This window comes from Notolabrus celidotus, chromosome 14 (genome assembly GCF_009762535.1).
Source record: "Notolabrus celidotus isolate fNotCel1 chromosome 14, fNotCel1.pri, whole genome shotgun sequence".
In the NCBI taxonomy this organism is placed as follows: domain Eukaryota; kingdom Metazoa; phylum Chordata; class Actinopteri; order Labriformes; family Labridae; genus Notolabrus; species Notolabrus celidotus.
The window spans coordinates 10,676,543-10,689,009 of record NC_048285.1 but is presented as its reverse complement, the minus strand read 5'-3'; the positions used below and the strand labels follow the sequence as shown (position 1 = coordinate 10,689,009).

Sequence of the window (12,467 nt, the reverse complement as noted above, 5' to 3'; positions counted from 1 at the left end):
TGTTGTGACATTTTTCTGTTTTTTTCTGCCACTTCAAAGTAATGACTGAAAAATCACTTCCAGAACACCCCTTTTGCTGAGCACCCTATATAAGTATTTCTTAGTGGATTCTTAGTGGATTCTTAGTGGATTCTTAGTGGATTCTTAGTAGATTCTTAGTAGTAACATGGACCAAAAAAGTAGATCACATCACTCCAGTTCTTGGATCACTACACTGGCTTCCTGTCTCTGAGAGAATAGACTTTAAAATCCTGCTGATGGTTTATAAAGCACTGAATGGTTTAGGCCCAAAATACATTTTTTAATTTATTTAACCTTTATTTAACCAGATAAGTCCCATTGAGATCAAGACCTCATTTCCAAGGGCGACCTGGCCAAGAGGTCAGGTTGCTGATCTGCTGCTACTTTATGAACCATCTCGACCTCTGAGGTCATCAGGTACTCGTCTGCTTTCAGTCCCCAGAGCCAGAACAAAATATGGTGAAGCAGCGTTTAGTCATTATGCACCCCATATCTGGAACAAACTCCCTGAAAGCTGCAGGTCTGCTCCAACTCTCACCTCTTTTAAATCAAAGATTAAGACTTTTTTATTTGCCACTGCCTTCATATCTTAGTTTATTTTAACTCGCTTTAAATGAAAATTTTAAATTTACTGATAATATATTTCTAATTATCCTTTTCTTTTCTGTTTTATTATATATGTCATTTTTATTGTTCTCTTTTATGTTTGTCTGAATGTTTCCAATGCATTTAATGTTTTAATGTAAAGCACATTGAATTGCCCTTGTGTATGAAATGTGCTATACAAATAAAGTTGCCTTGCCTTGCCATGCCTAGATAACTTATATATTGGTTAGAATAAATGTTCATGATAATTAACCCTTAAGAATTGTATCTTCATTTCAAATTTAACACCTGTAACTGAGTCTTTTTCTCTGTACAACATGCTCTCTTTGTTTAGATATGTATGTCTTTGTGGCTTTGTATACATTCTTTATACAAAATGAAAAATTAACGATTTAAAAACTATATTTAAATAACACATCAAGGACTTTCTGTTATCAGTGAATGTAGCTGATTGTTTGTAATTGTGTCTTTAAGAGTCAGATTTGCAGATTGTTTGTTTGTTGACTCAAAGCTCCTGTAAACCTCCTCATCTGAGCTATTTGATTTGGACTTGAACCCTTTGCCTCAGACCTTTTCAAGACTTTAATTAGTGCAGTATTCAAGGCACAGAATGAACATAGCCTATAAATGGTACAATAGGATTAAAATGCAAACATCAGCAGGGGCGCGTCCAGAGGCGTGGCCAGGGGTGACATTTCTTTATGCTGTGAAGACTTTGAAACAAAAAATATTTATTGCTGTATGGCTGAATGTTTGTTAACCCAAAAACATTTGAAAATGGCAAGATCTATTTTGTATAACTGCTTTTATTATCAGTGCTTCAGGTCTATGTCCAGTAGTGATACCCCTTTTTTTAACAGCTTTCACTGTGTGCATGCCTGTAGTGACCATTTACCACTTTTCTTCAGTTCTGATCATCACCTACAGTTCAGTCAATATTGGAGGTTGGTGTTGACACCATTTCCAGTAGTTAACTGATACGTCTGAATATGTGATCAATGGTGTTAACATTGTGCATTACTTTCATACTAGAGAGTTCAAAGAGTGTCCTATTCAAACAGAGAAGGTTTTTTGATATCCTTCATAATAAAACTTTCATTAGCAAAGAGCAAAAACAAATCACACCGCAGCTCCATAGGGTTTAGCAGCAGAATCTTGCATGCCTGTTTATTTCAAGTTGCCCATTCCTTCTAGGTCACTCACTGTTCACACCGTGTTTATCCATAAATAAGAGGAGCAATGACAATGAGATACATCACCACCTTGCCACAATGTGGCCCTTAACTTCCTCTTCTTCTCTGTTAGTGGGGCATCAGTCAGGGGCCTCTCTTCAGTGGCTGCTCTTTCTTTCTTTTTATTTTCATTTGGCAACAAAAGAACAAAAGTGCAGCAAACATCTTAATCATGAAGCACTAGAAAGTGTGAGCCTTAGGGCCTGACAAAGCTGGCTGAAGCTTGGAATGATTGGGTAGAGGAAAGAAGAGGAGGAGGAGGAGGAGGAGGAGGAGGAGGAAGTGATACAGGTGGAGGAGGTAAAGAGTGGGAGGCTGTGGAGAGAAGGCTGTAGGTCTCATTGCTGGATCCGACGCAGGGACTGCACTTGGGAGGACTGAGCATGGGAGCCCCACTCTCCGTAATGTTTGTACTCGCCGCCATGACGATCACACTCCAGGATGTACTGGAAACCACGGTAACCTGGATACTGGTAGCACACCCAGCTGGAGAAAGAGAGGAAAACAGTGATAGATTCTATATTTAGCTCACAGGTAAATGAAAGCAGTCAAATGCTAAAAGCATGTGAGAGCAGTTCATCTGAGTGCAGGGGTGGAGACTTACGCGCCGCTCTGAACCTGCATGGATCCAAGCTCGTGGTTGCCCCATCCCATGGCCTGCAGAGAGGGGTAGTCATCGTTGATCTCCCACTTGCGTCCCATGAAGTTCTCCCATTCAAACAATACCATCTTGGACTCTTTATGGTTCTGTATTGACAAGCTCAGTCAGAGTTAACAAAATTAAAACACATCAGCTGTATTTATTTTAGTATAGTATAGACCAGTTGGAGTACACTAGAAATTATGTTGGCCACTTTTATTGCATGTATTTATAGTTTTGTTTAGTCACAGGCACTAACTGTTTCACTTCCTGTCAAATGAGACTGATTTGTTTTACTCTTTTACTTCTATCTTAATAGTTTAAAATCTTGACATTTATTAAAACTCAAAATGTTGAAGAAAGCCTTCCAGTCTGTTAAAATGATGCAAACTTTTTACCACATTGTATCTGATAGCGTGGGATTGCCAAACTGTGATAGTGTATAGCATCGCATAGCTCCACAGTCTAACTTTAGCTTCATCCAGCTCGCTTAAGTTACTTTGTTGGCTCTTAATTTAGTGCTATTAAATTCTGAATGTGTCTGGAAACACATAAGAAGTCAGACAGCAGGAAATAAAAGCATTTGAAGTAGGACAGAGACTCACAGCGGAGCAGATGGGGCGGAAAGACATCATCCTCTCAATGTGGTAGGCGTTGCTGCCGCTCCACGACTCCCAGCGTGGATACTCTCCCCGCTCCAACACAAACTGCTGTCCACAGAAGCTGGAGTGCTCATATCCTGCCCAGCTGTATCACAGAAATAAAGAGTTGTGTATCAAACCATCAGTAAACTTTTTTAAACTCAGATGTTCAGCATGCTAAAAAGGGATAAGTGACACAAATTAAGGCAAAATGTTTTTATAATTAAAATTCTTGTCATGAGTTGATTTTTTGTGTGTGTCTGTTTTCCTTGTTCTGTATTCTGTTATGTATTACTTGTTTTATTATCTAGATTTACCTTGTATTTCATGTCTTCGGTTGTATTCCTTGTGTGTTAAGAGTTTCCTGTTTCATTGTCTTGTTTCTCCAAACTGTGACAGAATGAAACAACCAACTATGGCTGAGCGGACAGTATTTTTTGGTGAAATTCCTGAAGTAACCTCTAATTTACTGTGCCTTTGGAATGACTGTACATGTGCCACTAGAAGAGAGGAAAGGGAGGCAACCCTCTCTTTGGCATATGAAGAAATTCTTTCAAGGCCATGGTTGAGAGGAATGTTGCCTGACTGGGTGGAAGACTTTATTTCAGAGAGCCCTTCAGTGTCTCAGCTGCAGTGCGGTCTGCTACCTGTTCCGGCAGAGTGTTGTATGCTACCTGTTCTGACAGAGCGCCATCTGCCACCAGTTCCTGTTTCTCACTCGTAGGCCCTGCCAACACCGGAGTAACTATCTCTAACGTGTGGTCGGCCTCCCGGCCATCCCCCTGAACTGTTTACCGTGTGGTTGGCCTCAGGTAGCACCTGAGACTTTTTGTCTCTCTGTCCCGCCCACTTACTCAAGATGGTTTAGGCAGATGGCTGTTCATGAATTAGTCTGACTCTGCTGAAGCTCTCTGCCTGTCAAAAAAAAAGCTGTTTTTGCCACTGTTGCCATGTGCTTGATAATGGGGGATTAATTTGAGGTCTCTGTTATTAATATTACATTTTAGTACAGTCCAGACTTGCTCGCTAAATTATCATGAGAACTTTTGTTTTGGTGCAAAATGGATAAAGATTGATTGACTGATAAAATGAATAATTAGTAACATTCAATTAGATTTATTTTGTGCAAAATATTTCAAACTTCAGTTTCATTGAATTTCCTAATGTATTAGAATTCCTTTAGAAATCTTTGTGTGACTTACGCTCCACACTCTACTTTCAAGGAGCGGACGTTGTCGATCCCACACTCCATGACGTTCTGGCATGATGAGGTAAACTCCTGCCGCTTGCCCTGGTAGTTCTCCTTGTCATATACTGTGACCTAGAGAGGAGGACACAAATGCATACATGTAGTATGCACATGCCATGTGCACACACACACTGATGTGTGTACAGACACACATCATTAACACCATCAGGCCAGGCATGAAATAGATTTTTAAAGTAATCGATTGTTAATCACACAGAGTGAGACATCCCACTCACCTTCCATGGTCCCAGTGGGTTAGGATCATTTAGAGCCATGCTACTGCGTGTGTCTGTTCACTGCTCACCTGCAGTGTAGAGAGCAGTGAGAGTCATATTTATGCCCACATTTTAAAATTATGTAAGGGAAACAGTTCTCCATGCTGGAGGCATATATTTTGTGTTAGAATGCTTTTTGTAATCAATTTGAAACCACCTAATAGAATCCCCTAATATCAAAACAATATCACACCGGAGGGAGTGTTGTTGTACTAAGTATCAGCACAGTTATTCAGTCATGAGCACAAGGCAGCAGGCTGTTCTGGTGTTCAGTGCGACAGCAAGTTTAATATCGTTACTAAACAACAGTTCTACAAGTGCCATATATAAGTAAAAAAAAAAAATAGAAGTAACAGCAGAGTTATTTTGTTCATACTATTATCACTTTTGCCATCAACACTAATACTATTTTTTTTTCATCATGTAATCATTGAATGATTAATGGATGTTGACAGTTGCTTTGGTGGCCTGTTTGATTCAGTGTAACAGCTCTAGACTAAGTCTGTGTCCTCTGCTGTTGTGCTCTATATCAGCACTCAGGGAATACCTCTTGTCCAATCAGATTACTTGTTTGGATCAAGCTGTTTTGCTGCATAATGCTGCATTGGAAATGATCTCAGCCTACCTATAAGAAAACTTAATGTATGGTATATGTTTTGGGCCTTTCTTTCTGATCACACATGCTGATGAAAGAGACACAAGGTGTTGCATCAGCTCCTGCACAGTCAGTGTGTCTAAAGCATTTTGTGCATGTCTGACCTCAGTCCATACATTCATATGGCTCAGCAGAAACAACGAGAACAAAAGACACAATAATGTAAAGCCACAATGGTCTGCACCTTTCTATAGGATGAATGAGATTCGGATGGAGGGCTTACCTGACTGGCCCCAAAGAATAGTGGTGCAGTGCTCACAGGGGGGCTCCACAAAAACGACGTCCTGACCCCAAACTAAACGGACCTATTTATACATGTTGGTGCTGAAAAGCAGCTGGGCCTGTGGGTCCGGGCAGGAGTCAGCACATTGCTGTTCCAGTCATTGTTCCGCTCTGAGCTTCTGGGCTTTAGTTTGGTTCAGGGGGGACTGGATGAAGGGCACCGTGCCCAGTGCAGATAAGCACAAGTTTCAAATGGGTCCTGACAAGTGGGCTGGACCACCAGTCCTGGCATGGCTGCTGGTCCAGAAAACAGATCATCACTTGTAAGGAAAAGGGAAAGCAAAACTGAAATCATTCAGACACAGCAGGCAGCTAACAGAACATTTGAGCTATTTTATGTTACTTTGTTGGCATTATGGTCACACTCTGGATCACAAGTGAAGAAAATGTTGAAAACACAAGCTGAATTATTATCTCAATAATGTACTTACTTAGTTCTTTCCACTCTGTGCCGTTCTGTGTCTGACCTGAGCATCACGTCCACCTCGGACTGACCCCCCACCTCCTGTCCTTTCACCTTTTCTCTCCCTCCTGAGTGAGCATGTGTGTATAACATGCTCAGTCATGCACACACACAGTCATGGACAGAGACAGACACGCAACAGCCTGTTTATGAAGTCACCCATACATTCAGGGCATACAATGCACACAAACCCACGTACACACAAAATGCATTGATGGACGTTGAAGTAAAACTGTCTCTCTGTCTCTGTGTTACCTCAGAGTTATACAACTTTACAGAGAATGAAACTTAATTTTGTTTTACAATACTTTTCAATTTGACTTATACATTTGGATTAAACAATGTTTGAAATGTGGAATGATGCAATACATTATACAAAACTCTAACTGATCCACTTTACCAACAAGCTGACAAAGTCCCAGCATGCATTTTAAAGCTCCTATGAGGGATTTTTGACTGGTAATGAAACAGATTGAAATCAACCGTGTTGTCTTTTTATCACTTAAATGAAATGCCTGTAACTACTGTAATGGGGTATGTGTTAGACAAGTCAGTTTCTAGCGCACTGATGAAATAGCCTTATTTTACTTTTCCCACAACAAATATTCATCATAGGCACATAAGCACTTTGAGATTGTTATGGAAAAACATGACTTACACATGCTTGACACAAATCAGCAAAAACATAAGTGCTGCAGTTTTGTCTCAAGGGCACGCAATCAAAAAAGTTCCTCACTGGAGTTTTAATTGCTAAAGCACATATTACAAAGTTGCATGCTTTCCTAGCTGACAAGAAATGAACTGACTATCTGAATCAGTAGAGTTATTTTGGTTCTTTTAAGTCAAAGCACTTGCTTATTACCTTTAAGGAGAGCAAAATCAAACATCTATTTTCTTTTTTTTTTGTAAAGAGTCTGAGCAAACTTATATTTCAGTCACACCCAGACAGATAATGACGGATACAAAGATGACATTTTCTGCCAAGCTACATTATATTTGCTGAGCAAGTACATTTGTAAAGGTTGAAATTAACTATATAACATATATCTGATATATCATTTTAGTCACATAAACACATCTAAATCTGAGTCTGGGTGGGGTGGACAAAGTGAAAGACATCCTGTTGTAGCCTTTCAACAGAAATGCTAGTCCATCATATTGGCATTGAGTGCAAGCTTTAAAGAATGTTACCTCTGGAAGGTTCAAACTAAATAGTAGGTGTCCAATATTTGCTTCTTATAATATTCTTTTTTTTTCTATTGGTTTAACTGATATGATTCAAAGTGACACTGGTCTGGTTTTCTCCATGTTCTTCTTTTTGTGTCTGCTCTTTATGTAATGAAAAAAAGCTCAGATGGCAGATATCTTGATCTTATGTTTGCATTATAAAAACAAAAGATGACATTTCCTGCGGGGTCTTTTTCTATGCACTAATAACTCATTTAAAAGTTCATACTGTGAGTATTTACCCTCAGGCTTTTTTACCACTGTCTTTCATCTGCTTTACAGATATTGACATCACACCGGGCAGAATAAATAATAAAGGGCTCATGAGATGTATGCAATTTGTTTGAGCAGCATTTAAAAGATCACAATGCCATAGATTTTGGGTATATATTCATACCTAACAGCCAGATTGAGGAATCAGTAATAAGAACACAGAGGAAGGATGGACATTTTCTATTGTGCTTCTAAAACTTAAGAGGCATTTCACATAGAGTATGTGTGGCATTTTGGTCACATGATTAGGATAATACTGGATGTTACAAATGCCAGGTGTAGGTGTGGATTTGGTGTTTGATGTACTGTATGAATACAGCCGGTCCAGCGCTACAATAAGCAGAAATTTGTGTCAAACACTGGCATGTTGAAACAAAAGAGAGACAGAGGCAGCTACTGCAGTCAGCACTTTACACACAGGGCTCAAAGGTTTGAGCCAGATGCACAGAGGAGGAACAAGGCGAGAAAAAGAGAGAGAACATGGAGGTAAAAGACAAAGTGGGTAACAAAAAAGAAGAGGAGGATGAAACTAAACTAAAAATAACATAGAAAGTCAAGGAAAGAAGAAGTGTAAATGTTAAAAAGTGCCTGTGTGTGTGTGGTGTGTTCGATGTGTGTGCGTGGAGGGGCAGGCAAACTTTCTGCTGATGGCAGTGACCGCTCCCAGTCCCCCCCTCCACAATAGTGCTGGAGAACAATACAGAGAGCCGAGTCAGCACGACTCGTCCACAGATAAGCAGCCTGACCTTTGACCCTACACCATGCTTCAAACAGCTCACAGCCAATGAGAAGTCAGAATTCAGCATGTATATTCTCTGGCTGGATGTGAATGTATATATATATCCCCCATGACAACGCCTGCGTCCATCACTTTCTCCAAGGGTTGATTGGTTCCAGCCTGCAACAGTAACTGTAAGTTTTGACTTTTAAGGTTTTCTTACTTAAAAATAACTGTTTGAATTAGAGGAAGTTAAAAGAGATGCGTTTTTCTTGTTTTCTTACACTCTGGAAGAAGGTGGATAGGGGTTTAGCTTCAATAAAACCATAAACCTTCACTTTTCATCCAAGTAGTTGAAATTTTAACAAAAAATGCGTCAGGGTGTGAAGTTTTGTGTAAGTGCTGCTCTCATGTTGTCCCTGTTGATGCATAATGTGTCTTACCTGAGCCTTGAATAACAGATCATACAGGTTTTTGAGGAATAATGTTTTTTGGCTTCAGTATTTTTGTAGTCTTGAAATGGACAAAACATCAGTGGATGTGCTTTGAAATTTACAGAGAAAATGTTACTTTTAAGGAAAGATCAGATGTAGTTGTGATGCTAATTAGAAACTCCAGATACATTAGCGCGAGCAAAGCATTCAAAGATAATCATGTATGCTAAGCTTTCACGGGAAACAGAGGTATGCTCAAAGAACAACATTATTTCAAGACTACTAAGGTAGGACACAGCTTACTTTCCCCATCCAGAAAATAGATTTCAATTGAGTTTGCACCTGGATGAGTGAGTAAACGCTGTGAACATCTATCTCACTCGGCTGCACAAGTGTACTCTGGGTTGTCCATGACATCATGGTTGGGTGTGGTTAGTGCAATAGAGCACATATTTCACCTCCCTCTATCGTCATTTACTCTGGTAGAAGTTCATGTCCATCTATCCATTTGTACGTTAGCTTTATCAAAATTCAATCAAAATCAATAAAGCGTCTTTGTCGTTAAACTCTTTGTCGTAAAAAGGTTGAGTTTATTGTTTCTGTCAGAGATGAGATCACCTGAAACACCTCATCCGGAGCACACGTTACATTCAAGTAGTAAAGAAACAGTAACGTCATTCTTCTGAAGCCCAGAAATTATCTTTAAAAATGGCTGACTGATGTTTTGCTTCTTCCTCCAGACCTGATCATGTCTCACTCAGGTGCTCAGGGCAGCATTGGCAGCCACTCTGCCATTGGTCTGCGCAATCAAAAGGTACGTCAACGGTTTTAATTTAATTTGATTTACACTGAAAAGTAAATTGGTTGAAAATATTTCACCTCAGAAATACATCCACTATTCCATGAGTTTGATATGTTGCCTTTGCACTTTATTCAATTACATGTCAAGTTAAAATGATTTGCAAAGCATCACATTCCTTTGTTATCAGCATTTTACATTGCGTTCCAACTTTTGGGGAATCAGGGTTGTAATCACATTTGGCTTGTTTCCTTTTCCAGATATACCTCTTCGAATTTGAGAACTTCCAAGGCCGTAGAATGGACCTGTTCGGCGAGTGCCGTAACCTGTGTGAGAAGGGTTTCAACAAAATCGGCTCCATCAGGGTAGAGAGTGGACCGTAGGTCACAAAACTCAGCTAACAACAAAACGTGCTTTAACACATTGTATACTCAAGCAGGGTCTGAATATCCCTCTTTCTGTGTGTTAATTTAGCTGGGTGGGTTACGAGCAGCAGAACATGACCGGTGAGATGTTCATCCTGGAGAAGGGAGAGTATCCCCGCTGGGACACCTGGTCCAACAGCTACAGGTGTGACCGCATGATGTCAGTCAGGCCTGTGCGTATGGTGAGTTAAGATCAGACTAAGAGAATTTTTCGGTGTTACAACTGCTGCCTAACTCCATTTCTACTGAGGATGTGTGCATTGAGCTAGCTTAACGATTAAACATCGCCACCCTTGCTGGTTGGCACCATGATTACTAGTGATTTAAACTAATTATTAATATATTATTGTAGTTCTATAATGCCAGTAATATGGTCTAAGCTGTAGACCACCGGGCTTTACCTTTGGTAAATGGCTAGGGTCATAATGTTATAATGGACTATGAACCAGACGTTGACAGGCCAGATGGCATTTCGTAGCATGGCACAGTTTGGTCGTATTTTGATCTGAAAAATTGAGGTAAAGTTGTATGGGGGCTGTGTCTGGTTAAACTGACATAGCACCACTCTACTGGAGCAACCAGCAAGGGCATGTTGACGTTGACCCACAGGGAGGGCTAAGGGCTAGTGGTGCTAGCTCTACTAATGGTAATCACACTTTGATGGCACACAATGCGATATATCCTCCACAGGAGCTCGAGTAGGACGGAAGTGTGTCAGTACAGGATGTGGGGAGTGGTTTGAGAAAGACCTGAAATCAGCAGAGATAAGAGATACCACTTGTCCACAGGGGGTGCCAAAATCAACAAAACCAAGAGTTCCTCACATAAGCTTTATCTATTTTTGTTTTGTACATGATAGGATGCCCAGGACCACAAGATCTGCCTGTATGAGTGTCCAAACTTCGAGGGTCGTAAGATGGAGGTGTGTGATGAGGATATTCCAAGCCTGTGGTCTTACGGTTTCCAGGATCGTGTCGCCAGCCTTCAGGTCACTGGTGGAACGTAAGTCGTTATAGTTTTTTCCTCACCTAACTCAAGTCTATGGTTGCATACAGGTCAGAGCTACTGATCTGGGATTACTTTATGTGATAATATTGGTATTGTAAGAATAGTAGGGGGATCTTACAGGTTTATTTATTTACTTGTGTTTCTTTCCACACAGCTGGGTGGGCTACCAGTACCCAGGCTACCGTGGCTTCCAGTACATTTTGGAAATGGGCCCCTTCAAGCACTGGAATGAGTGGGGAGCCCACCACCCCCAGATCCAGTCCATCCGCAGGGTAAGGGACATGCAGACGCATCGCAGGGGCTGCTTTGAGATGAACGCATAGAGACGAGTCTGGCACACAGCGGGCGGACAGGAGGGAATAGCAGGGAGTCAAGCTCGCCATGCTGCCAACCTCCTCTTGTGAATTCTTCAACAGCCACTTAGGAAAACATGCTAATGGCTTTTGAATATTGTTATTGCTTTTACTGGTAGGATTTTGGAGTATGTGGCTTCGTGAATTAATCTTATGAGAAGTTCTGACTGTCACAAACTTGTGAGAAACATAAAAATGGTAGCAATGCTCTCTGTCTACAGACCTCATAGAAGGATAATAGGATTTATTGTATTTATTTAAGCTTTAAATTTGTGTTTATTAGTTTGTTTAAATGCTATTATAATCATTTTATTTTATTTTTATTCACAATGTGTTTCAAGCTAAAATGATGCCAATACGCCTGTTCAAAGCCCTCTGTGCCTCTTGCTCTCTTGAGATCTGTGGATTTTGGAGAGTAAAAGAAAGAAAGTAACATCACTCCTCACAGTGTAATACCATGGACAGCTCTTAGCTCTGAACATGACCTGCAGTAAGTTTGTCAGGCAGTGGGAGGTGCTGTCTCCTCATAACAGAGCAAAAGGGCTAACCTCAGTGACCGGAGCAGGGTAGAGACCTGTCTGTCATTTAACATCAAAATCTTTTGGCTGATGGGGTTGTCCAGGAGATATGCATTTTACACTTTCTCAGGGATGCTGGCATCTGAAACAACTTGCATTAAAAGTAAGGCAAAAATAAAATACTTCAAAGCTGAAACAATCTCCTCCTTTGTTACTTTACAGTCATATGTTATCACTAGACTTTCACTCAAAGCATTGCTTTAAGTGTCACAAATGATTTCCTTTTTCTTTTAATCAACAGTGGATTAAATGGTTAAGAGTTATGTCAACTGGATCCTTCATATTTAAGAATTCAAAGATAATTTTTACCAGACTCAAGAATTTGTCACCTGGGATGGTCAAATTAAAGACGAGAGTACACATGCAGACAAAATATGTATTAAACAAAAAGACAAAAAAGGCAAAATTAAGAAAACCTACTTTCAAGAGTCCAAAAACACAATTAAAAAACCCACACAGTCCAACTGAGGAAAATAACACAAAAGTCATAAGCAAAATTCACATAAGAATCAATAGGGATCATGGAAGGGAGACAGGTGAAAGCACTGGAAAAACTTAACGAGCTGTTACATGGTAATCAGACACAGG

The 12,467-nt window shown here is 40.2% G+C and overlaps 2 protein-coding genes across 2 annotated transcripts; one reads left to right on the top strand and one right to left on the bottom strand.

Moving 5' to 3' along the window:
* Window positions 1-1,771: 1,771 nt before the first annotated feature.
* On the bottom strand, window positions 1,772-6,119 carry cryba1a (crystallin, beta A1a). The gene is made up of 7 exons (XM_034700374.1): window positions 6,033-6,119; window positions 5,543-5,861; window positions 4,626-4,693; window positions 4,343-4,461; window positions 3,105-3,246; window positions 2,464-2,606; window positions 1,772-2,345 (listed from the first exon to the last, which is right to left on the bottom strand). The coding sequence occupies exons 3-7, from the start codon at window positions 4,662-4,664 to the stop codon at window positions 2,198-2,200; spliced, it is 591 nt and encodes a 196-aa protein (XP_034556265.1). The 5' UTR covers window positions 4,665-4,693; window positions 5,543-5,861; window positions 6,033-6,119; the 3' UTR covers window positions 1,772-2,197.
* A 2,265-nt stretch (window positions 6,120-8,384) lies between these two features.
* On the top strand, window positions 8,385-12,031 carry crybb1l3 (crystallin, beta B1, like 3). The gene is made up of 6 exons (XM_034700371.1): window positions 8,385-8,476; window positions 9,457-9,530; window positions 9,776-9,894; window positions 9,990-10,122; window positions 10,800-10,942; window positions 11,103-12,031. Exons 2-6 carry the CDS (start codon window positions 9,465-9,467, stop codon window positions 11,269-11,271), a joined length of 630 nt encoding a protein of 209 aa, XP_034556262.1. The 5' UTR covers window positions 8,385-8,476; window positions 9,457-9,464; the 3' UTR covers window positions 11,272-12,031.
* Window positions 12,032-12,467: the final 436 nt, after the last annotated feature.

Excerpts from the sequence above, each read along its gene's own strand:
- cryba1a (XM_034700374.1), bottom strand. The coding sequence starts at position 4,664 with ATGGCTCTAAATGATCCTAACCCACTGGGACCATGGAAG. Across the intron at positions 4,462-4,625 it reads ACCCACTGGGACCATGGAAG|GTCACAGTATATGACAAGGA; the intron begins GTGAGTGGGATG and ends CCTCCTCTCTAG. Across the intron at positions 3,247-4,342 it reads TTGAAAGTAGAGTGTGGAGC|CTGGGCAGGATATGAGCACT; the intron begins GTAAGTCACACA and ends TCTGTGATACAG.
- crybb1l3 (XM_034700371.1), top strand. The coding sequence starts at position 9,465 with ATGTCTCACTCAGGTGCTCAGGGCAGCATTGGCAGCCACTCTGCCATT. Across the intron at positions 9,531-9,775 it reads TTGGTCTGCGCAATCAAAAG|ATATACCTCTTCGAATTTGA; the intron begins GTACGTCAACGG and ends TTCCTTTTCCAG. Across the intron at positions 10,943-11,102 it reads CTTCAGGTCACTGGTGGAAC|CTGGGTGGGCTACCAGTACC; the intron begins GTAAGTCGTTAT and ends CTTTCCACACAG.